At 48.7% G+C, this 22,969-nt stretch overlaps 1 protein-coding gene across 3 annotated transcripts; it reads left to right on the top strand.

Moving 5' to 3' along the window:
• The first annotated feature begins 3,500 nt into the window (after window positions 1-3,500).
• On the top strand, window positions 3,501-19,726 carry MBD3 (methyl-CpG binding domain protein 3). Of its 3 annotated transcripts, none has more exons than XM_066205418.1 (8): window positions 3,501-3,732; window positions 7,653-7,709; window positions 9,734-9,893; window positions 11,901-12,038; window positions 14,143-14,233; window positions 15,133-15,310; window positions 16,620-16,817; window positions 17,895-19,726. In XM_066205418.1, the coding sequence occupies exons 1-7, from the start codon at window positions 3,719-3,721 to the stop codon at window positions 16,810-16,812; spliced, it is 831 nt and encodes a 276-aa protein (XP_066061515.1). In that variant the 5' UTR covers window positions 3,501-3,718; the 3' UTR covers window positions 16,813-16,817; window positions 17,895-19,726. The 3 variants fall into 3 exon arrangements, with proteins under 3 accessions (XP_066061515.1, XP_066061516.1, XP_066061517.1); XM_066205420.1 differs by lacking the exon at window positions 3,501-3,732 and adding an exon at window positions 6,537-6,552; XM_066205419.1 differs by lacking the exon at window positions 7,653-7,709 and having other exon boundaries at window positions 3,502-3,732.
• Window positions 19,727-22,969: the final 3,243 nt, after the last annotated feature.

The raw sequence follows: 22,969 nt of genomic DNA, 5'->3' as shown, positions 1-22,969 counted from the left end.
AATTGCTATATTTTTCTTTCTACAAGAACAAGAAACACACTCTCGAAAATACCTTCTGCATTCTTGGGCAAGTCTCTGGTAAAATTCAAATACTTACTGTTCAAGTGGCACAGGTGATCTAATTTTTGATATCCTAGCATTGCCTCTCTTCTAACAGTTAATTATTTTCATAATGAGCTATGAATGCCACATACGTTAGTGGAACAAATTAAAAAAACAATGACCTGACAGGGGGAAAAAGCTTCCCCTTCCAATCCTGGAGGAGGCACAGAGGTAGCTTTGGGTTTACAGGCATCAAACAAACTCTGAGTTGATGATGTAACTTTGAAACTGCCCCTAAGAAAAGGGAGGCTTTGCATTCCTGCCTGCCTCTTTGAGTGTTTGTCCTTGTTGTGGTACCCCCACTTCACTTCCCTGGTGGAATGTGCAAGTGGAGATGGGACAAGGGGTTTTTACTGCAGCCACCTCAGCACTGTGAGCCTGGAACAGCCCTTGTTGGTCTCTTCTTCTGGAAGAGTCTGCTGGGGCTCCTGGGTTAGGAATTCCTTGGCAAGTTCTGCTCTGGCATAAGCTCCTCAGTTGGCTAGAGGAGTGGTGAGTAGGAAGCTTCAAACCAGGGATACCTGCAGAGTGAAATCAAGAGTTTTTCTGTTGGGATATCCTGCTACTTCATTCTATGCCTGTCAACAACCAATTTTCGTTATTTTTTTGATTATTTGCTCATCCTGGGGCAACGCAGAGTGGCAGCTGAATCCACTTTCAGCTGGTGGTTGGTTATACCTGCAAATACCTCACCTTGGCAGTGTTCCCAGAGGAACTGGAATTATTTTCCCTTCAGCTCGAGTTCACTTCTACCCAAACATTTCACGCAGTCCTAGAAGAGAGTAAATGTTTCCCTTCCACAAACCGGTGCCAGCTGCCAGTGAAAACTGATTTTCTACCTCCTGATACCCTCAGCTCAAGGTCCAGGGGACATTTCAGGGATCCTCTTCCACATCCAAACTCACAGCTCCATTTGCTCCCAGCTCTGCCGGTTCATTCTTTAAAAATACCACTGAAGGTTTCACCGTGCTTCACTTTCCCTTTGGCACTCCAAAGCTCCTCGTCAGTACGAGTTTTTGGTTACAACAGTATCAGTTGAGCTAGATTGTGAGGTTTGGGGTGTTTTTATTAAGGGAAACAGGGACGTGCATTTATGGAAAATAGGGTGGGTTTGATCAATAGTGGGAATTGGAAGTTTTCCATCTCTTGTTGTGCAAGATTTCAGGAAATAACAGCAATAGCAGAGCGAGACATTTCCTACCTGAGAGCCCAGAGAAGACAATATAAACTACCACATGCCAGTCCCTGGGGAGCTGGGATGCCTTCAGGGCAAAACCCAGCATTGATCAAATTAAAGACACCACCTCCGCCCTCAGGGATCTTAAAACTTTTTAAACAAAGCAAATGTAACCTAGCACGTACAGGTACACCTGGCTCTTGGAAATTGTTTCCAGTTTCTACACCGGAATCTGGACAATTTGCAGCCCGTTGTGGGGGTGTGGGTTTCCCTCTCATCCATGACATGTCTCACATCCTCCCTCAGTCTCCTGCTGCTTTTCAGACGAGGGAGTTTGAAACGAGTGAGTGAGCCCTGAATTGAAAAAAGAAAAGGTAGTAATACCCAACCGGGTGGTATTTAACGATGGCCAGTGCTGGTTCCTGCCCTGGGTGGGGCAGCCCTGGATGCCGGGACAGACTGGGAATGAGAGGCTGGAGAGCAGCGCCGTGGGAAGGGACCCGGGGGTCCTGGTCGATGGCAAGTTGGATCTGAGGACAGCTGAGTCCTGGCAGCCCAAAGGGGCACCGTGTCCTGGGGGGCACCAGGCCCAGGGAGGGATTGTCCTGCTCTGCTCTGCACTGGGGCAGCCTCACCTCCAGTGCTGGGGGCACTTTGGGCACCACAAGATCAGAAGGATCCAAAGCTGTTGGATACTGTCCAAAGGAGGGACAGGAGCTGGGGAAGGGTCTGAGGAGAACCTGAGGGCACTTGGCTCGTTCAGCTGGAGCAGAGGAGACTGAGGGGAGGCTCCTCGGGGGCTGCAGCTCCTCCCGAGGGGAGGCAGAGGGGCAGGGGCTGAGCTCTGCTCTGGGACAGGAGCCCAGGAAGGGCTGGAGCTGTGTCAGGCCTTGGGATGGAGCTCAGGGAAAGGTTCTTCCCCCCGAGGCTGCTGGGGCACTGCCCAGGCTCCCCAGGGAATGGTCCCAGCCCTGAGGCTGCCAGAGCTCCAGGAGCGTTTGGACAACGCTCTCAGGGATGCTCAGGGTGGGATTGTTGGGGTGTCTGTGCAGGGCCAGGAGTGGGACTGAATAATCTCTGAGGGTCCCTTGCAGCTCAGAATATTCCAGGATTCTATGTTACTGCCAGCTGAGGACTGGAGGAAGCACTGGCTACTGACACAAACAGAGTTTGGTGTCAGACCCGAGCTGTGGCTGGAGAGAGTGGACACACTCCTACGGACATCCCTGCTGTAATGTCTGACACTGATCCCTTCCAACTGCTGCTCCAAGCAGGGTTCTTAACAAAAATCTAATACATCATTCATTAAAGGAAAACTGATTCCTCTGACTCGCTTTGGGAAAGAGGCTGCCTTGTAGTGTTTCCCAGCATGTGGATACTGGAATGGCGAGGAATACAAGCTGCTGGACTTCAGGTGCTGAGTGGTACCTCATTCCCAAAACTGGGGTTCACAGGTGGATGTTCCTTGGCAGTGGCAGGCAGATTCCTCTCCTGTCAGTACTACAGTTGGGGATTTGCCACTGCGGCTGCGGTAGGTGTTGGTTTACACGCTTTCCTGAAAAACTTTTCATTGCTTTTGTCTTCACTACAGGTCCTCATGTGCTGATTTCCCCTTCTTTTTGTTGTTTTGGGGGGGGTTTTTGAGCGGGTTTTGTTGGAGTTTTTGTTGTCGTTGTTGGGGGGGTTGGTTTTTTGTTTTTTTTTTTTTTTTTGTTGGTGGGTTTGTTTTTGGTTTTGGTGGTTTTTTTGTTGTTTTTTGGGTTTTTTTGGGTGGTGGTGGTGGTTTTTTGGGTTTTGGGGGTTTTTTTGTTTGTTTTTTGGGGGTTTTTTTTTGGTACGCTGCCGTTGCACTGAAGGAACCCCGCGAACCCCCCCGGGGGCAGCCCCACCGCGAGGGGCCGGTTCTCCCGCGGGGGTCCGGGCGGGTCCGCGGCCCCGGGGCGCGGGGCGGGGCCGGGGGTCGCGGGGCCGCCAGTGCGGCCGGGGCGGGCGCGGGGAAAGATGCCCAAAGCGGCGCTGCCGGGACACCGTGGGGGCCCGCGGCGCTCGGCGCCGGGGTGAGGCGGGGACCGCGGGGGTTCGCAGCGGGGAGCGGGGCTGCCATGGGGGGGGGTCCCACGTGGGGGCGGCGGGGGGGAGGGACTATATGCGGGCGGAGGGATCCGGGCGCGGCGGGCGGTGGGAGGCGGCTCGGTGGGTGGAAGGGGCGGGCGGAGGGAACGGCGCGCACCGGTCGGCGGGAGCGGGGCCAGGACCCGGCGGCGCCCGCGGGAACGGGACCGGGAAAGGAGCGGGAGCGGGACGAGCCGGGGCCGCGGCGCCGCCTCCCGGGGGCAGCGGGAGCGCGGAGGAGCCGGCGGCGGGAGGAGAGCGCGGCGGCCGGGAGGAGCCGGCGGGAGGCGGCCGGAGCCAGGCGGGAGCGGGCCGGGAGGAGCCGCCATGGAGCGGAAGAGGTGGGAGCGCTCGGCGGGGCCGCCCCGGGCGCGGGGGGGCCGCGGGAGGCCGGGCCGGGGCTGCAGCCACAGGTGGAGGGGAAGGGAGCGGGGACGCGGCCCGGGGCAGCCGCGGCGGGGGCGGCGATGCTGGGCCCCCCTCAGGGCCGGGGCAGCGCCGTGAGGAGCCCCCGCGTCCCCTCAGAGCGGCTCGTGCCCTGCCAGCGCCCGGGGTTCTTTAGTCTCAAAGGAGAGGCAGGGCTGTTGTTTCTCCTTTCTTGGGGCTTGCTCTGCTGCTTTTTGGGTGTACTTAGGAATTCTGGGGAGGGAGCGTCGCTGCTCGCGGTGATGGCCCCGGGGCGGGCTCGGGATGCGCCTTCCCGGGAGTGTGGCTGTGGGGGGAGCACATGGCCCGGGAGCTGGCGGCTTTCTATTTATAGCCCTGCATGGCTCATATGGCTGTAGGTGGCCATATGGATCCTCCCCGCACCCACGAGGCACCCGCGGGCTGAGGTGTGAAACTCGGGTCCAGCGGGAGCTGGGAACGCAGCAGGAGCTGTCCCTGTGTCCTCACCTGGCCCTGCTCGCCGGGAGAATCCATGCCATCAACTTCTGCATCTGTCACAGAATACTGACAGCATGGTTTGGCTTGGGAGGGACCTTAAAGCCCATCTCATTCCACCCCTGCCGTGCATGGAATAGGGACACCTTCCACTGGACCAGGTGGCTCCCAGCCCTGTCCAGCCTGGCCTTGAACACTTCCAGAGATCAGGCAGCCACAGCTTTAGCTTCAGGTTTCCCTTTTAGAATCAGATTATGGCTGTGAGAAAAGGGTGAGTGAACCAGAAAATGCCATGGTCGAGAGTGTGAAGCCGATTCTGCTGCTGCAGCTTGGAGGCTGAGGGCAGGATGAGACCACCAGCAGCAGCTGAAAGCTTCAGAGATCCTGTTTGTCCCAGAACTTGTTTGTTAAGTTGCAGTGTCAGAACTGAACTTTAAAAAAAGGGGGAGAGAGGATAAGTAGCATGTTTTTATTCCCAAATTATCATGGGTTTTCCCTTTGTATCAATTTGGACAGAGATCAAAGGTAGAATAGAGCTTTGTTGCGCTAATTTTTGGTTTCTGTTGCATTTTGCATTACCTCAGAGTGGCACATGCAGGTGTGGCAGTTCAGTAATACCTGTGCGAGTTCTGCCTGTTGTTTACCCGGGTGATTGTTCTGTCCAGCTCCTAGGGATGTACAGATGCAGGGTGGGTTTGTGGAAAACTCCCTGTGAGATGTGTGTGTGAGCCAGTCTCTGGCTGGAAATTACATCTTCCTCGAGGTGTGAGTACCTGGGCACGTTTTTAAAGCCAGCCCTCGAACCTCATCCTTGGAAGGTTTCTGGCTGAAACGGTGGGACTTGTGGGCTAGGTTCAGAGTGAGCAGGAAAAGTGCAGGGATGGAGGATTTCAAGAAGAAAATCATATCAGGGATTTTGTCAAAGTGGCAGGTTGTCTTTGGGAGAGTTTTGGTTCACGCAGGGGAAGGAAAATATAGTGCTGCTTTGTGGGGCTTTTTTCTTCAGTGTTTTTCTCCTGAGGGTTTGATGACCAAGTGTCAGAAATTTGGGATCGCTGCTCATCTCTGCCTCAGGTTGTTGACATCACTGTGCTGGGAAACTTCACACTCTTGTGTGAAACTTATTTTGTTGAGAATTCCTTACCTTTGCAGCACAAATGTTAGAAGTTGGAAGGGAATGTTTTTAACACTCCTCCAAGGATATTTTCATCAGTACAATCTTTTCCAAAAAAAACTCCGGAGCAGAATGCTTTTACTGAGTCTGTGCTTTGCTTTTCCTCTGTTGCTCTGGTTTGCCTGCAGGGAAGCTTATGATTTCTCACATGAGAAGGAAACGGCCTCAAGTTGCACTAGGGGATGTTTAGGTTGGGTATTAGGGAGATTTTTTTCACGGAAAGGGTTGTAAAGGATTAGAACAGGCTGCCCAGGGCAGTGGTGGCGTCATCATCCCTGGAAATGTTCAAAAACATGTGGATGTGGCACTTGGGGGCATGGTTTAGTGGTGAACATGGTGGTGATGCTGGGGTGATGGTTGGATCTGATGATCTTAAAGATCTTTTCCATTCTTAACAATCCCATGATTCCATGATGCCTGAGTTGAGCCCTGCAAAATCATCTGGTTGTATTTGTGTTTGTCCCGGTGTTACTTGGGCTCTTCTTTAGGGATGTGATGCTTCTGGAAGTTTGGGAGATTGTGTGTGTCTCCAAGTGCTGGTTTTGGGTTTGTTTGGGGTTTTGGGGTTTTTTTTTTGGGGGGGGGGCGGTTTGGGGGGTTTATTTTTGGTATGGTTGGACTCCAAGTTGCTGAACGAAGACCCCCCCTGTTGCCCTGCGGGACAGGGAGCATCATCCTTTGGAAGTGTCATCCTTTCCAGGTGCTTGGGACAGCCCCAGTGGGATGGGACAGGTCGGGTCCCGAGGCTGCTCTGTGCAGAGCTCTGGGGTGGTCGTGGCCTGTGGGGTGGGCTGTGGCAGCTGGAGGTGTCGCCCACCTGGTCTGGCGTAGTTTTTGTGGCTGTGCCAGCCCATCCCAGCATAACCCAGCTGGAGTGTGGGAGCCTGAGGCCGGGCTGGGTGTGCATGCTGCATCCAGGGATACCGTGAGGGTGCTGTGAGAGAGACGCTGGCAGTGGCGGGTTGTGTGGTGTCCTGGGGTCCCCGTCTCCCTGCGAGAACCATCGGGAGGTCCTGCAGCCCTCCAGGAGCCCCCGCTGCTGGGATTTGCCTGGAGCAGAGCTGGGGAGAGAAGCGAGTGGAGGGAGCACGGTGGAAAGCAAGAGGTAGAAGCATTTTGTGTTCTTCCCTTGGCCCATCCAGCGAGGAAACGAGGCTCTGAGTGTCTGCTTTCAGTGACCCGTTTTCCCGGGGTTATTCCTGCCTCCATTTCTTCCAGAGGCAGGCGGTGACTGAGTTTGCTCAAGGTTTTTTTGGGGTTTTTTTGTCTTTTGTCCCTTGCTTCCCAAGTTGTGCAGATCCTGTGCAGGCTAAATGGGAGAGCGGAGGGGAGGAGACTGTGATGAGGGAGGAGGGGAGAGGGCCTGGGCAGCCGCTCTCTCCTTAAGGATGTAAGGCAGGAAACAAAGGGTGAGCTGCACATGGACAGCAGGGGCACCTGGCAGGCCTGGCCCTTCAATAGGCGGCCCCGAACGCGCCTTAATCCGCGCGGAGAAGGCTGGAAATGAGAGCTGGGGGTGGCTCGGGGTGGGTCCCAGCAGCCAGGTCTGTTTTGTTCGCGGGAGCCAGGCGGCCCAAGCGAATAAAGCCCCGGAGCTGGTGATGGATGAGCATGGAAAATCCTTTGCAACTTGTAAACTCCTTTGCAACTTGGCCGTGTCCTTGCCTTTCACACAGAGGGAAGTGTGACAGAGCCTAATTTGGGAGCCCGGGATCAATCCGGGCGCTCAGCGTCGCTGCCTGGGGGGATGCTACAGAGCAGAGGTTGGGGTTTGCAGCTTTGTACCAAAATGTCTCGTTTCTGGGCCACTTTAAAATCTTTGTGCAAAACCAGGAGTACAGGAGGAGCAGAAGGAGGTAAATTCAGTATTTTGTGACTTTTAAGGGGCACTTTAACAGGGCTCAGAGTTCCGAGGTGTTGGGGGAGTTTCTCTGTGTCCTGGTGTGCAGCAGGAGTCCTGCTCGAGTTTTGGGTTCCTCCCCACACCTCTGACCCTCCAAGGTGTGTGTAGGTGCCCCAATGTCCTGCATGGTCCTGCCAGAGGGTCCCCAGGAGCTCCAGGGCACCCCACCCCTTCCTTTCTCCGCTCACTGTTACCTTTTGGTCATAGCTTTGCTCCCTGGTCACTGTCCCAGAGAGCCTGGGGATGATCCTGCCTTTTGCAAGACCTAACCAGAATAAAAGTTTTTCTTCTGAACATTTCAGTGCTTTTCCTTTGGGCCAAGCTTCCCCAGGAAGAGACAGGACTCTCAGTCATTTCAGGTGGGTTTTTTGAGACTCTGAGCAGCTTTTCAGTTCTTCCTTGCAACATGACCACAGCACATACTAAACACACAGAGATGAAGGGCTCTGTTCACTTAAAATCCTGTCTTTGACTGTACTGCCTGTTCTGGAAGTTACTCTGCACTTTAATGCATTATTTTTAAACCTGCTAAGACACTAAACCCCAAACTGGAGCAGCAGATCTTGGAAGACGAAGCAGTGCCATGTTCTTCATGTAGCAGAAGTTTCTCTTCCTGGCTTCACTGGCAGCAACAGCTCTGCCCTAAAGCTCCTGGAGCTGGTTATTCCTCTCTCTGGATTGAGGCAAATAACTCCCTTTATAGTTTGAAGAAGTGATTCACAAATTTGAGGCTGGACACAGGCTCTGTTCCTGGCTGCTTGGTCCTACTCCGTGTTGTCTCCTGGCCCAAGTGCAGCTCCACAGGGAGCTGGTCCAGCTGAGGAATAACCAGTGAAGGGAGTGTTTCCTCCTCCTCTCCCTGCCCTCCCAAGATGGATTATTTTCCTTAGCTGGTTCATTTGCATGAACACTGGGCTGTGTGAGCAGTAGTGGTGGCAGGGAGAAGATCCAGGCAGGATAAGCAGCTTGGGAGCAGTTGGAGCCAGGAGCTTCCTAAGCAGATGCTGTGTGGGATCACCACAACCTTTCAGTCTTAACTCCTTTGAGAGACTTTTTCTAATTTCAGTTTTAGTGTAATTTATATTAAATTTATCTCAGTTTTTGGAGAGCTTTTAATGCTTTGGTACTTTTCTGGGTTTGGGGTTTTTAAAATTTTTTTTTTTCATGCACAGTCTGACTTAGCCTAATTGCTTTGTCACTGTCCCATACCAGAAATTCTCTACTTATGCTGATTTTCTCCTTCAGGAAAGGAGACAGTATGTGAAAATAGACTTTTCCTTTTTTATCTTTGTTTTGCTGTTGTTGTTAAGAACCTGGTAAGGTTGTCAGTATCTCAGCAGTGTGAGATAAGGTCGTAACTGGCATTTTTGGTTTCAAAATGCCTTCCAGGCTGTTAGCCTATGATAGTGGGATGGATATACAGGGAATGAGCTTCTCCTGGATGTGAACTAGGATTGAATATGCAAGTTGCAAGGTGGAGAAATCCTGAAGTGAGAGAAGTCAAGGGAATAAAGAGGTGTTGTTATGATGCTTACTGATAAGGTGAAGAATACTTGGTGGTTATTGTCTTTACAGTCCTACACTTCAGCCATAACATGCTGTCTTATTTTTGCTTTTTGAATAAAAAAATAGCTTATGATGTTGGATTATTTAAAAAAAAAAACTTAAAAACCCAAAAAACAAAAACCCCAAAGAAAACATCAGTAAAGATTTGGAATAATTTGTGCCTGCTCTCCAGGTTGAGTCTTTGTGGAAACCCAGGTGTAACAGAAGAATCTCTCTTCCCTTTTACCATTGATGGGAAGTTTTACAAGGTTTTGACATTTATATTTACATCATTTTGTGATTCATTGTTTTGCAGCTTGTCAGTAGTTAACTTCTGGTTTTCTCCATTTCTGAAGTCTTCAGGATGCTACAAAAGACACCTGTCCTTGCAGCAAACCTGAATATGTTGTTCAAGGGGCAGGGAGAGGAGACAAGGAGCATTTGTGGTGCTGGTCAAATAAAACAGTCCTGCGAAAAGAAATTATACCTAAAAATGGGCATTTACTATGAGAGACAACTGAATGAAAAGTGCATCTGTGCTGAGATCTCCCTTGATAGTTATTGTGTGCATTATTCTACGTTTGTTTACCTGACCTGAATCTTCCTCTTGACATATAAAAACATTATAACTTAATTTGTCTGTTCCACACGGAGACAGAGTCAATATGGAAGCAAAACCATGCATTTTAGAGTTGAATGTGAGCTTCATTCTTGAAAGTCCAACATGTGTTTCTCAGGAAGGAAATAAAACTTACCTCTCCTGAGCTGCAGAGGTGCCGTTGTGGAAGTCCAGAGGGTTGAAGTTTCCCTCCATGTCTCTGTGGTGTGTGTTTTCCAGCCCCAGTGGGAAGAAGTTCCGGAGCAAGCCGCAGCTGGCGCGTTACCTGGGCAGCTCCATGGACCTGGGCACCTTCGACTTCCGCACGGGGAAAATGCTGATGAACAAAATGAACAAGAACAGGCAGAGGATGCGCTACGACTGCTCCAACCAAGCCAAAGTAAGCCTGAGTGGCCCTGCAGCTTCCCCTCCCCGCTGTGGAGCTGCCACAGCAGTGTCTGGGAGAGAGGGAAAATGCAGCATTTCATAACTGAAGTGTGAACTTGGAGCTGTGTCAGAACGTCTCTGTGGGTGGGGGTTGGACAGTGCTGCTCCCAGGGGGTTGGTGCCATGGAGGAGAACTGTGTCACTGCTCAGTCGTCTGTGGAGGAGGGCAGGGAAGAGACTGTCACCTTCTCAATTCCCAACGCGAGAGAGGGATTGACCTGTGGGAATGAGTACAGAGGAGCCCCTCTGCACTGGGGACAGGCGGGGAGAGCTGGGTGTGCTCACCTGGAGAAGAGAAGGCTCCAGGGAGAGCTCAGAGCCCCTGGCAGGGCCTAAAGGGGCTCCAGGAGAGCTGGAGAGGGACTGGGGACAAGGGATGGAGGGACAGGACAAAGGGAATGGCTTCCACTGCCAGAGGACAGGGCTAGATGGGACATTGGGCAGGAATTGTTGGCTGTGAGGGTGGTGAGGCGTGGCACAGGGTGCCCAGAGCAGCAGGAGCACCCTGGGATAGTGGAAGATGTTCCTGCCCATGGCTGGGGGTGGGACTGGATGAGCTTTAGGGTCCTTTGCAATCCAAACCCTTCTGTGATCCCTCTTCCAGGAGTGTGAGCTCACCTTCTCCAGCACAATCTGTTCCAGACCCCCACATCTCCTGGGACTGTGCATCAGCTCTGCCCTGCCCTTGCCTTTGGTTTGAGAGGAGAGGAGGGATTTGGGTCCACAGGGATGAGGAGTGACTCACTAGAGCTCTCCCAGGCTGTGCTGGTGACCCAGCTCTGGAATTGATGGAAGGGGAGGTGGCATTTGGGGCAGAAAACTGGAGAGGGAAGAGGACTGTGAGGTCTGTTTGTAGAACAAAATAAAATTCAGATTGTTGAGGTGTCAGGATGGCAGGGACAGGCTCCCTGTCTGGATTGATTGTCCCAAGTCATTCCTAAGGATCTTCATCAGGTGCTAAAATCTTTCCCAGAACCCAAAAGCTGCTGTGTATGCACCTAAACACTGAATGTGGAAAAGGCACAATGATCATTTTTTAAATGCATCAGCCAGTCAAGGATCATCATCACGAGAGTGCTGGGAACATTCTTTGCAGTCCTCGGTGCTGCAGTGATATTTTGAGACTTGCCTTGAGGCAGAGACCAGCAGCTCACACACCTCTCAGGCTAAAAATTCTGCCCAAAACTCTCAATAAATGTACAAATGTTATCACTGGCTTCTGAATGGATTAGCACCCAGATGGTTCAGAATTATATTTGTCCTGAATACATCTTTTCTACATCTCATGAATAAATCTGTGAAGCAGACACAGTGTTTGCATCCCCGAGAACAAAGCGTGTCCTACAGCCATTCCAAGAGTTGTGTGTTAGATTTTGGGGATGAGGAGCAGTCTTCCTATGCTTCCCCTCACAGAAAATGCAGTCATGTAGTGCAAAATTGATTATGAGCTTCATTTAAAAGCTGAGCTTTGTTCAGAACCAAAGGTTAAAAAAGGGATTTAGCTTCCAGCTGTGTTGGTTTGTTTATTGGTCACAACTGGATTTAGAAGGAATGGTTTGGAATGGTTTCTGGATTCAGAAAAAAGTCCCTGTTGTTTTTTTGTTTTTTTTTTTTTTTTAATTTATTACAAAATATTGTGTTGTAATCCTCTCTTTTAGTGATTACACGTGGTTTGTTCTGGCTCCTAAAGTCATTAAAAATGGGAGTAAAACTGATGTGTGTGAGCTAACATGGGAGGAGGCTGCTATGTTAAACAGAATGAGTGGAAAACTTTGATAGGTCTAAGGCAAGATTTGAATTTAGTTATGTATTTTTAGCAGCCTAACTTGTATAACTTGAGATTAGACAAGATTTCAAGCCCAGGAACTGTTCCCTGCTGCACTTCTTCATGGCTGTAGTAGCATTTTAGCAATTTGAAATTCTTTTTGTGGGGTTTTCCTTTTCTTTTTGTTTGAAACAGGGCAAGCCTGATTTGAACACAGCCCTGCCCGTGAGACAGACAGCCTCTATCTTCAAACAGCCCGTCACAAAGATCACAAACCACCCCAGCAACAAGGTGAAGAGTGACCCCCAGAAAGCTGTGGACCAGCCCAGGCAGGTAAGGCTGAGAAACTCCTGGATTTGCTATTCGGAGGATCCCAAAATAATCCACTTTAATTTTGTGCTGCTAAACAAATACTCCCTGGCAATTCCTGATCTCTGACACTTCAGAATTCAGAAAAATCTTTCAGAAGCAGTGAATTGCAGCACTCCCAGCTCTTAAAATCAGAACAAATCCCATTCCCAATCTCTAGTTATGGACTCTGTGCACTGGGATTTACAAATTCTAGCCTTTGGTTAGATCACAATTCTGGTGTAGCTAAACCTGAATTTCCTTAATGCTGAAATTAAGGATTATCTACAAATTTATTCAGGCATTATAACCACTTCAGAGGACACTTAGGTTTAGAATCACTGTCGAATATTGCAATTGTGTGAGAATTCCATGTTTCATTAAATCCATGTTCCTGCACGGATCACGTCCAGTGTGGTGTTTGTTGCAGTGCAAGGGACTGTACAATAGTAGGGGTAAATGGTGCCAGTACAAGATCATAAATTCACGTAGAATGTTATTTTTAATACAAAATCAAAGTGTTTTTCTTATCCTGATGTTTATTTGCAAGCAAGAGAACGCACCAAAATTAAAGGAAAGGGTGCTCAGGACAAGGCAAGACCCTGCTAAAATAAGCTGTACCTGTTGGAACACTGAAAACCTTTTCTGAAAGCTTCAAAAAACACATTTTGAAGGCAGTTTTTAAGAATTACATAAACTTAGTTCAGCTAAAACCTCCAGGTGTGAGATAGAACTTACCTGAAATGGTTGGGGGGAGGTTGGTGGTTGGGGTAGGTTTTTTCTGTTTTTTAAGCAGGTTGGCAGGGTCTTACCATGGTTTTCTGGGGAAGTAGATCCTGTATGTTCACAGTGTTGTTGCTATTCCTTGTTCCTATTGTTGTTGCAGTTTTTATAGTTAAGACAATAAAGGAGAACACTAAAGATAAAATGCCCTCTCCCAGTTCTAAGCTGGATTTGTGTTCCTGTTTAAGGTATTTTACTGGACTGCAGATTTTTTCAACTTTTGATCAACAGACTCCAGATGTTTCTGCAAAATTTGAAAGCAGTGCCAAGTCCCATCATGCACTGGCTTAAAAATCCCAGAATTATTTGGGGCTGGAAGGAATCTTAAAGATGATCCCATTCCACTCTCCTACCATGGGTAGGGGCACCTTGCACTATCCCAGGTTGCTCCAAGCCCCATTCAACCTGGCCTTGGACAATTCCAGGGCTGGGGCAGCCACAGCTTCTCTGGGTAACACACACACCCCCCCACACACCCCCCCCCAAAAAAAAAAAAATCACCTATTTGAAAGTGTAGAGAATATCCAGCCTGTGTTTGGGCTGTGACTACCCTGATTCCCCTTTTTGGAAAAGTCATGTGGGGTCAGTTGCACTTGGATTTTGACAGGCAGGGAAAAGGGGTGGGATATGCATGTATGCATGGAGTGTTTGAGGTGAATTCTTGATTTCTCAAAATCTCGATAAAAATGTGGTTTTTTGCAAGATAGCTGATCCTCCAGCTATGCATTGCTATCCTCCTGATATCCCTCCTGCACCAAGGTGCAAAGTTAAAGGTGTATCAAGGTGATGTATTTGACTTTCTACCACACCAGACATTCCGGTGCTTTTAAGCCTGGGGAGAGCCTGTGACTCAAAATCTGGTGAGGGATGAGACATGGGGGAAAGGACCAAACTGCTGGACAGGAAGGAAATAATACTCTACCCTGAATACAATCCTTCCATTCCTTAACATTCTGTGGGATGTGTTGGAGAGAAATAGGGTGTAAAAAAGGCTGTCTCACACTCCGAGCTTGTAGCTGAAAGTCAGCAAGCCTGACCTTGCTGCTGCAGCTCAGAGCAGTGAAAGTACCAGGCCCTGGAAGAAAAGAGTTTTTTTTTCCAAGGCAGCAAATTGGGAGAGAGGAGTTGTGGGGCTGATTGGCAATGAGGGTTATTCTGCTGTTGGAGGTGGCAGATCCCTTCTGTGGTCAATCTGCATTAAACTGTCCCCAGCACTGCTGTTCCCTCTCTGCACAGGAGGCAGGGATTTTGTGGAGTTGTCAGGTCCATTTCTGGTTGTGCCAATAACCACCTGCTTTGACTGCAGCTCTTCTGGGAGAAGAAGTTGAGTGGACTGAACGCCTTTGACATTGCAGAGGAGCTGGTGAAAACAATGGACCTTCCCAAAGGGTTGCAAGGTAATCAGGGGGTGCCCTTCACTCAGGGCTGACATTTTGGCACCTGGCAGCAGTGAATGAAGGTGCTGAGGGTGAGCTCCCTGTTCCCAGAGCCTGGCAGGGCTGTAGCCATTCCTGCTGCACCTGGAGTTGTAGTGCTTTGCCTGGGGGTCCCAGTGCCCTTTGTTCTGAGGAGTCACTGAAGCAAAACTTCTCAGCCTTTTGGGGGATTGCTTTTCCAGAAGCAGCAGAGCATCCCAGAATGCTGTTTGAGTTTGGATTGGAAGGGACCTTAAAGCTCATCCCATTCCACCCCCTGCCATGCCCAGGGACACCTTCCACTGTCCCAGGCTGCTCCAAGCCCTGTCCAGCCTGGCCTTGGACGCTGCCAGGGATCCAGGGGCAGCCACAGCTGCTCTGGGCACCCTGTGCCAGGGCCTGCCCACCCTCACATGGATAAATTTCTTCCCAATACCCCATCCAGCCCTGTCCTCTGGCAGTGGGACACATTCCCTCTTATCCCTTCCCTCCATCCCTTGTCCCCAGACCCTCTCCAGCTCTCCTGGAGCCCCTTTAGGCCCTGCCAGGGGCTCTGAGCTCTCCCTGGAGCCTTCTCTTCTCCAGGTGACCACCCCCATCTCTCTGAGCCTTGTTCAAACAGAATGGAAACCCCTTCCCTTCCCAGTTTGGTGCGGTTTATTGTGGTTTTGGTTCTAACAGAATGAGGAGCGGCTCTTAAGTTTAAATACCCTTAGAGAGCTGTATGGGTGCTGTTAGAAGCATTTAGGTCTGAGATTTGTGTCGTGTGAGCTTTCAAACTGACAGCCTGTGCTTTGCCATTAAAATTTAATTCCCATTGTCCTGATTTCCTGCTCCCTGCCTGGGGCAGTGCTGGTTATGGATTTCCCTCCCCCTTGCAGGGGTTGGCCCCGGCTGCACGGACGAGACTCTGCTCTCTGCCATCGCCAGTGCCCTGCACACCAGCACCATGCCCATCACTGGCCAGCTCTCTGCAGCTGTGGAGAAGAACCCTGGGGTCTGGCTGAACACCTCCCAGCCTCTCTGCAAAGCCTTCATGGTGACAGATGAAGATATCAGGTATGAACTGGAAATTGCACTTGCTGTCCTGGCTTGAGGCTCCTCGTGCTCAAACAGTGCTTTTCTTTTCTTTCTAAATGTCTGAGCACTGTGGCTTGGGAATTAATTTGAATGGCTCTCTAGCAATAGAGTAGACAAAAGTAGTTACATTAAGCTCTGTCATGTGCTTAAAGCCCAGTATTTTTTGTTTTGGCCATGCTCAGTTACTTTGGAGTTTCAGGCTCAGGTTTGTTTCTCCTGTCAAGTTTCCTTTTATTGCAAAAGTGTCTGAGTTGGGGGAACCTTGAATGAGGCACTTCTGAGCAGAGATGGGATTGGAGAAATCCTGAACAGTGGGGTTGGATTTCTCTTCAACTTCATCTGTGTCAGTAAAAAAATTAAATAAAATTTATGGTTTGACCAAATCCAAGCTGTGACTGCTGTGGTGACAGGGAACAAGGATGCAGTTTATTCTGCTATAGGTTGCTTTAGTAATGAAATATCGTTAAATCAGGGTTGGTAAAACTCAGCTTAAGGCTTCTGATGGAGAACTGAATATACCAAAGGCCTGCAGCGTGCAATTTGCATTCATTAAGTGTTTAAAGGCAGTCCTTGCTTTGACCGCTTGATAAATCTTTTGGAGTTGTGGGATGAGTTTTCTGGGCTTGATTGAGACATAAATGACCAGGAAAAACAGTCTGTTTGTAACTTTGATGTCCTGTGGCTGAGCTGAAATCAGAGCCCCATGAGCCACTGATTGTTGATCATTTCTTTGCTGTGTCTTTGGCTTCTTAGGGTTGGGACTCAAAAGGAAAATGAGCAGAAAGAAATGGCATTAAACTTAATTTTCTCCAGTCTTATATTTGAAAGTCTATGCAGGGTAGGCTGACTTGTTAGATATTAGTAGTAGGAGTTAAAAATTAGCATTAGGCTAAAAAAAAAAAAAAAAGTCAGCTGCTAGATGAGCCAAATTTCAGCCAGAAATCAGGAGTTGCAGGACTCATAAATACTGGACAAATTTTTGAATTGTTTTTCATCTTCACTTACAGTACAATGCCAGGTGGGGTTTTGGGGGGCTTTTTGGTTTGTTTTTTGTTTGTTTGTTTGTTTGTTTGTTTGTTTTTGGTTTTGGTTTTGCGGTTTTTTTGTTTGATTTGTTTTGTTTTGTTTTGTTGTTGTTGTTGTTGTTGTTGTTGTTTTTGTTATACATTGAAGTTCTTGGAGGGATTTTCCAGTCTATGCTTGTCTCATGTTGGAGGGGTTGGAGATCCTTTTCCCTTGACAGGGGCAGCCTTGGGGGCTGATGTTGGGTGTCCCTTGTGTTGGGCAGGAAGCAGGAGGAGCTGGTGCAGCAGGTGAGGAAGAGGCTGGAGGAGGCACTGATGGCTGACATGCTGGCCCACGTGGAGGAGATTGCCAGGGATGGGGAGCCTCCCTCGGAGAAAGAAGGAGCAGAGGAAGAAGGAGAAGAAGAAGAGGAGGAGGAGGAACAGGACCATGACCAGGAGATGGAAAATGTATAGTCCAGGTAAGGTGGTAGTGCTGTGTCTCACTTTAAACATTGGGAACAAGAAGGTTTTCAGGAGGAATCTTAAATATTGATGAATCTTTTCTTTTTAGCCTGTGCTTTGAAAGGTGTGGTGACCTTGGGTCAGGAATGGGGGAGGTGGACATGAGACCCCCACCTGCAGAGAAGTTCCAAGGGCTGGAGCCCCTCTGCTCTGGGGACAGGCTGGGACAGCTGTGGCTGTTCACCTGGAGTGGAGAAGGCTCCAGGGAGAGCTCAGAGCCCCTGGCAGGGTCTGAAGGGGCTCCAGGAGAGCTGGAGAGGGACTGGGGACAAGGGATGGAGGGACAGGACACAGGGAATGGCTTCCCACTGCCAGAGGGCAGGGATGGATGGGAGATTGGGCAGGAATTGTTGGCTGTGAGGGTGGGGAGGCCCTGGCACAGGGTGCCCAGAGCAGCTGTGGCTGCCCCTGGACTCCTGGCAGTGTGTTCCAGGCCCGTTGGGACAGGGCTGGAGAAGGCTCTGCTGCTTCAGGAGTGGCTAAGGGAGCTGGGGGGCTCAGCCTGGAGAAAAGGAGGCTCAGGGTTCAGACACAGTTGTCTCAGCCTGTCACCGTAGGAAAGGTTCTCCAGCCCTAAGAGAACTTAGTGGCCTCCTCTGGAGCTTCTGAGACAAGAATCAAGAACGTAGTGGGGGGAAAAAGGGACTTTTTAAGATGAATAGCATAGGAGCTCCTTTGGAGGAAATGGGGATTTCAGGTAGGAGGAGGATTGATTTTGTTAAGCAATCCTTGAAGCTTGAGGATTGATTATAATGTGCAATCTGCTTGGCCTTTGTGAGATCCCATCTTTTATCTGGGCTCTTTTTTCCCATTTTCCTGTATCACCAACAGTAGCTTTATTTGGACAGTGAATACCTTGAATTCCTTTCTGCTGTAGAGGCTGGCAACAGGCAGGAGCCAGAACAAACTGACTGCTGCATGTGAAATCCAGGAGATAAAGACATGGATGTGTTATGACAGTGGGATTTCTCCTTTCACGAAAAGATACAAAAATTCATTTTGAGTTACAAGGTCTTTTTTTTTTCCTCTTTCAGGGAGTTCCATCTAAGAATTCCCAGTACAAACCCATTCAGCAGGGTCAGCACAAGCATTCACAGAGCCAAGAGTGCACCACCAATCCAACTGTACCCCAGAGCCTTTGGATGGACTTCAGGGAACGTGCAAGCTGATGGTTCATTCATTGCTTGGGGAGTTTTGCAGATGGAACTTGACTAAACTCTACTCCCCTTCCTTTTTCTAAAGGGGTAGGGTGATTGGGAATGCAAAAGTGGGAGGGGATAAAAGGAATACTATATGGTGGGAGGGAAAATCCTAGGCTCTTCTTTTTTTTTTTTTTTTTTTAATTTACTTTTTGTGGGTCAGTGCTGGGTGATACATTTTTAAGCTTTTCTATCAAAGTACTTTTAATGACCCACAGAAACAATTTTCTCTGTAACCTGAGGGAGAGAGATGCTGTTTCACTCCTTGGCTACTCTGCTGTGGGCTACCTGTTTGTACCTGACTGTAGGGAGGTCATTTAATGTTGTGAATGGTTCATTCCATGTGTGAATTCCAGTCACTGAATTGCCATTTCCTCACAAGACCACATTGGTCTTGGAAGTGTAGTCTCAGAGCTGAGCTGCCAGTGCCTCTCCCACCTGAGCTTGGGTGAGAAGGGGAAGCTGCACTCGAGGACTTGGGCTGCCAGCTCTGGGAACTGGGGGCTTTCGTTATTCCACACCACAGTTTGGATACAGAGCTCTTTGTGTCCAGACATTCTAAACAGTTTCGGAGGCAAATATACCCAGCCTGAGGTATATTTTACTTTGGTTTATGTCCAGTCAAAAGGACTTTCTCAACTGGGGATGGAAGGATGACTCATTTCTGACTGATAATGAGGAAAACTTCCTCCTTTTTCTCTTCTGGTGCCAAGAACCTGCCCTCTATTCCTCAGTGTGGAGGGAAGGGGATCCATTCCAACAGGTGTGGCTACACACCTGCTTTTGTGTGCAGTAATGTTCTGACCTCTTAAAAAAAAAAAAAAAAGAAAGGAAAAAGGTTGATTTTTCTATAATTGATATCTTAAAAAGGAATTTAAAGCTTTTTATTAAGTATTGAATCTTTCTTATTTGCATGTGCAGTGAAGTGACCAGCATTTTGTGTCGAGAATTGGACTGATGTGAAACCTGCCTTAATGTGTTTATAAGTATTGAGCTTCACCATGGGTACCTTGATTGATTCCTCAGTCTCTTCCAGTACATCTTTGAGCATATTGGGGTAACTTGTGGCTAAAAATGGATTTCTCTGGGAAGGGAGACAAGGAGAGGGGAGGGAGATGAGAGCTGATAGCTTGGGGAATGTATTGACTGGGTTGCAAAATTATTTTAGTCTTAGGGTATCCATTGCATTATCCATGCGTGGACGTCTCAGCTGAGAGAACACTACAAAGTGGTGGATTAAATATTGTGCCACCAACCAATTGTACAAGTTGTTGGTATCCCAAAACTTGGGGAAGAAAGTAGCTCCCAGAGCCTTTATTGTGTGAGAAAGATTAGCATTGACAGCCAGGGGCCACGGAATTGCCTTTGGGAGTAGTGCAGCTTAGTGATCTCTGAAAAATATCCCATGCCAAAGTGATTGATCCTTTATTCACTCTTTTCTTAAAAGTTTGAAAACACAAAATTTGTTGATATTGCTCATTTGAGTACTGCAAGGAGACTGAATTGTGCTTTGCTGCTGCTCTGCCAGGTGCTGCTTTGGGGAGCTTTACCTGGCACTGCAGGCAGCAACCATTATTTTCCTTTCTGAACAGTCTGTTACAGTTACTACTCTGTAAATCTATCCTCTTGTAAGTCATGGTGTTGAATTAAATGTTTCTCACAAAGAAGAGGTTCTTCTAGTCTGCCTCAAGCCTTTACCTGGAGTTTTGTGCTCTGCCCTTTCCACTTCACCCAGTGGAGATGCTCTGGGAGTTCTGTTGTGGGCTCCACTCTGAGATTTGGATCTTGACATCTGAGCCCTGGCAGAGGGGAATGTGGAGGGGAATTCGTGGAAAGCAGTTCATTCTTGTTACAGAATCCTCTCTCGTGTCCTCACCAAGGGAGAGGCTGCCAGGGTGTCCCATCTCTTGGGCAGGTTGGTGATAGAGAGTCACACAATTGTTAAGGTGGGAAAAGAGCTTTAAGATAATAAAATCCAACCATCAGCCCAGCACTACCACATTCACCACTAAACCATGTCCCCAGGTGCCACATCCACACTGCTTTTGAACACTCCCAGGGATGATGACTCCACCACTGCCTTGGTCAGCCTGTGCCAGGGCTGGACAACCCTTTTTGTTTAAAAAAAACCAAACCAAAAAAACCACCCCTAATAACCAATCTAAACCTCTCCTGGCTCGACTTAAGTCTGTTCCCATATGGTGCTTTGAATCTCAGCTCCAGCAGTTCATATCCCACACCAGAGGTGTGCAAAACCTGCACACCTGATGACCAGAGCAATCTTATTCTGACACTGTCTTTTTGAAAACTTTTTAGTATCTGGTGATGTTTTATCTACTTTTACTTGAATCTAACCATACCATTGAGATACCATAAGTGATTGAGGTGCTGATGCTCATTTTTTGATGCACTGAATATCAGGTTTAAATTGCTGCCAACTCTCTTGTTCCCTCCCCCCTGCTGCTTTCCCAGTTCAGCTCTCTTCCCTTCAGTTTACAAAGTTTATTATGTTTTCATTGATGTGGAGGAGTTGCTTGTGCAAAGTGCAAAAAAGGGACCCAGGATTCCCCTCACAGTCAAAGAAAGTGAAATAACTTTACCTGCTTACCAAGGTAAGGAAACCAAATGTTTCTTTTCACTGACCACAATGTCTTTTTCATGTTGCTGCAATAACAACTGGATTAGTTTGTCTTATCTCAGCCCTGGATGTGACTGATGGGCATAAAGTGTCTGGCATCATCAAATCTATCCCCAGGGTGGAGAAAGCAGCTTGTTTGAGCTATAACTTGTTAAGCACATGATTAGTATGTAATGTACTTAAAAGCAATTGAGTGGAATTGGGGCAAAGCTTTTATTTCATTAATTAATATTCTCTTTTGCATAGGGTGTTGATGGCTACAGCTTTTTCCTCTCCATTTTACTAAACTTAAAGATTTAAAGGGGAATGTCGTTATCCTGCTGTTTTGGGATTGTTATTTTTACTGAATTCTAGTTGGATTAAGTTTTGCTCAAACCATAGAATGAATTGGAATGGATATTGGTGCAGTCTCGATTTGGGCAGCAGAGCTATTAGAGGTGGTTCTGCCCAGGAAAAGTTGGCTCAATTCACATCTGAAATTGAACTTGCTGAACTGGCTGTTGAGCAAGGAAAGGGAGGAGTTTTCTCTTGTAAACTGAGCACACCAGGAAGAGAGTCAGGGATGACATGGCTGGACTCTGGGAATGCAGGCATGTTAAACCCTGCCTGGGGAGGCTCTGATGTCACGGCTAGGAGTTTGGGTTGGAAAGGACCTTAAAGTTCATCCAGTGCCACCCCCTGCCGTGGCAGGGACACCTTCCACTGTCCCAGGCTGCTCCAAGCCCTGTCCAGCCTGGCCTTGAACACTTCCAGGGATCCAGGGGCAGCCACAGCTCTCTGGGCACCCTGTCCCAGGGCCTGCCCACCCTCACAGCCAACAATTCCAACCCAATATCCCATCTAAATACTCGTCTCTGCTCTGTGGGATATGAATGAAGCAGGACACCTGGAAGGACTCCTGAGTCATATGCTTTTGTCTTGCTTTAAGGAGAGACCATTCTGTCTGGACTGATCATCCTGGTCCTTGGAAAGAGTGTGGGATAATGTGTTTAAGGGGGGAGGAGGCAGAGGAATGCTTAATGGAGAAAAAGTAAATTTTTGGTAATAACCTCTCCAATCAGGAAATCCTAGTTATTTGGGATTATGTGCATAAGAACAACCTCCACGAGTCCAGATGCCCATGCAAATACTTGGATAATACCTCTTCTTCCCTATCACAAATAATGCATATTCCTCGCTGTTGTCACTCTGAACAGGAACTTCTGCATCCGCTGGAATTGCTCCAAACTTTGGGGTCGGTTGAGGATCCTGGTGTTGCCTATTTTACCTTCCTGCTTTAATGAAATACAGCCATGGGAAGGTGGTGTCCTAATTCTGCAGCACAGAAAATAATGTCCTCTATGGGCTGTAGTGAGCTAAAAATTTGGATTTGTTCTCAGATTAGCAGGGATCAACTTGAATTAATGAGGGAAAACCTTTCTCCCCCTCCTCCCCAGGCTGATCCCGTGAGTAGCTGGAGTGTAGGAGAGAACAGCACAGAACAGTGTGTGCTAAATGGTATTTACAGTGACAGAACATTTGGGAGGGTGGGGAGAGGAAAACATTTTGGACTCCAGAATGACCCACCAAATGCACTTGGAATTGTCAGGGCATTGCTTAGCAATCTCATTTAGTATTGCTAATTTCTTACCAATATCCATAACTACTGCTGACTAGCTAATAACACTGTCTACTAGTAAGAAATAGCATTGGCCTCCAATGGGAAAGCTTTTAGTCAATTCATTAAATTACTCTTGGAGTGGATTTTTCTTACCTTGCAGAGTCACGAACAGCAGTAGTTGGAGACTGCACAGAACTGGACAATAAGTCACCTGAACTGGTTTTTCTTCAGTGGCAAAATTCAGAAGTGCTTTGCTAATGAAATCTGGTTTCATTTGCATTTACAAATGACAAGTTTTCTGATACATAGAATCCCAGAAAGGTTTGGGTTGGGAGAGACCTTAAAACCCTTCCAGTTCCACCCCCTGCCATGGGCAGGGACTCCTTACACTATCCCAGGCTGCTCCAAGACCCCTCCAGCCTGGCCTGGGACACTGCCAGGGATCCAGGGGCAGCCACAGCTGCTCTGGGCACCCTGTGCCAGGGCCTCCCCACCCTCACAGCCAACAATTCCTGCCCAATCTCCCATCCAGCCCTGTCCTCTGGCAGTGGGAAGCCATTCCCTGTGTCCTGTCCCTCCATCCCTTGTCCCCAGTCCCTCTCCAGCTCTCCTGGAGCCCCTTCAGGCCCTGCCAGGGGCTCTGAGCTCTCCCTGGAGCCTTCTCCTCTCCAG

Source organism: Chamaea fasciata, unplaced genomic scaffold (assembly GCF_029207755.1).
Source record: "Chamaea fasciata isolate MVZ Bird 193981 ecotype frontalis unplaced genomic scaffold, bChaFas1.0.hap1 SCAF_28, whole genome shotgun sequence".
Classification (NCBI taxonomy): domain Eukaryota; kingdom Metazoa; phylum Chordata; class Aves; order Passeriformes; family Sylviidae; genus Chamaea; species Chamaea fasciata.
This window is presented reverse-complemented; position numbering and strand designations above follow the sequence as displayed.

Bases quoted from the DNA above. Each gene is read 5' to 3' on its own strand.
- MBD3 (XM_066205418.1), top strand. The intron at 9,894-11,900 runs GTAAGCCTGAGT...TGTTTGAAACAG, and splicing joins ACTGCTCCAACCAAGCCAAA to GGCAAGCCTGATTTGAACAC. The intron at 14,234-15,132 runs GTAATCAGGGGG...TCCCCCTTGCAG, and splicing joins CCTTCCCAAAGGGTTGCAAG to GGGTTGGCCCCGGCTGCACG.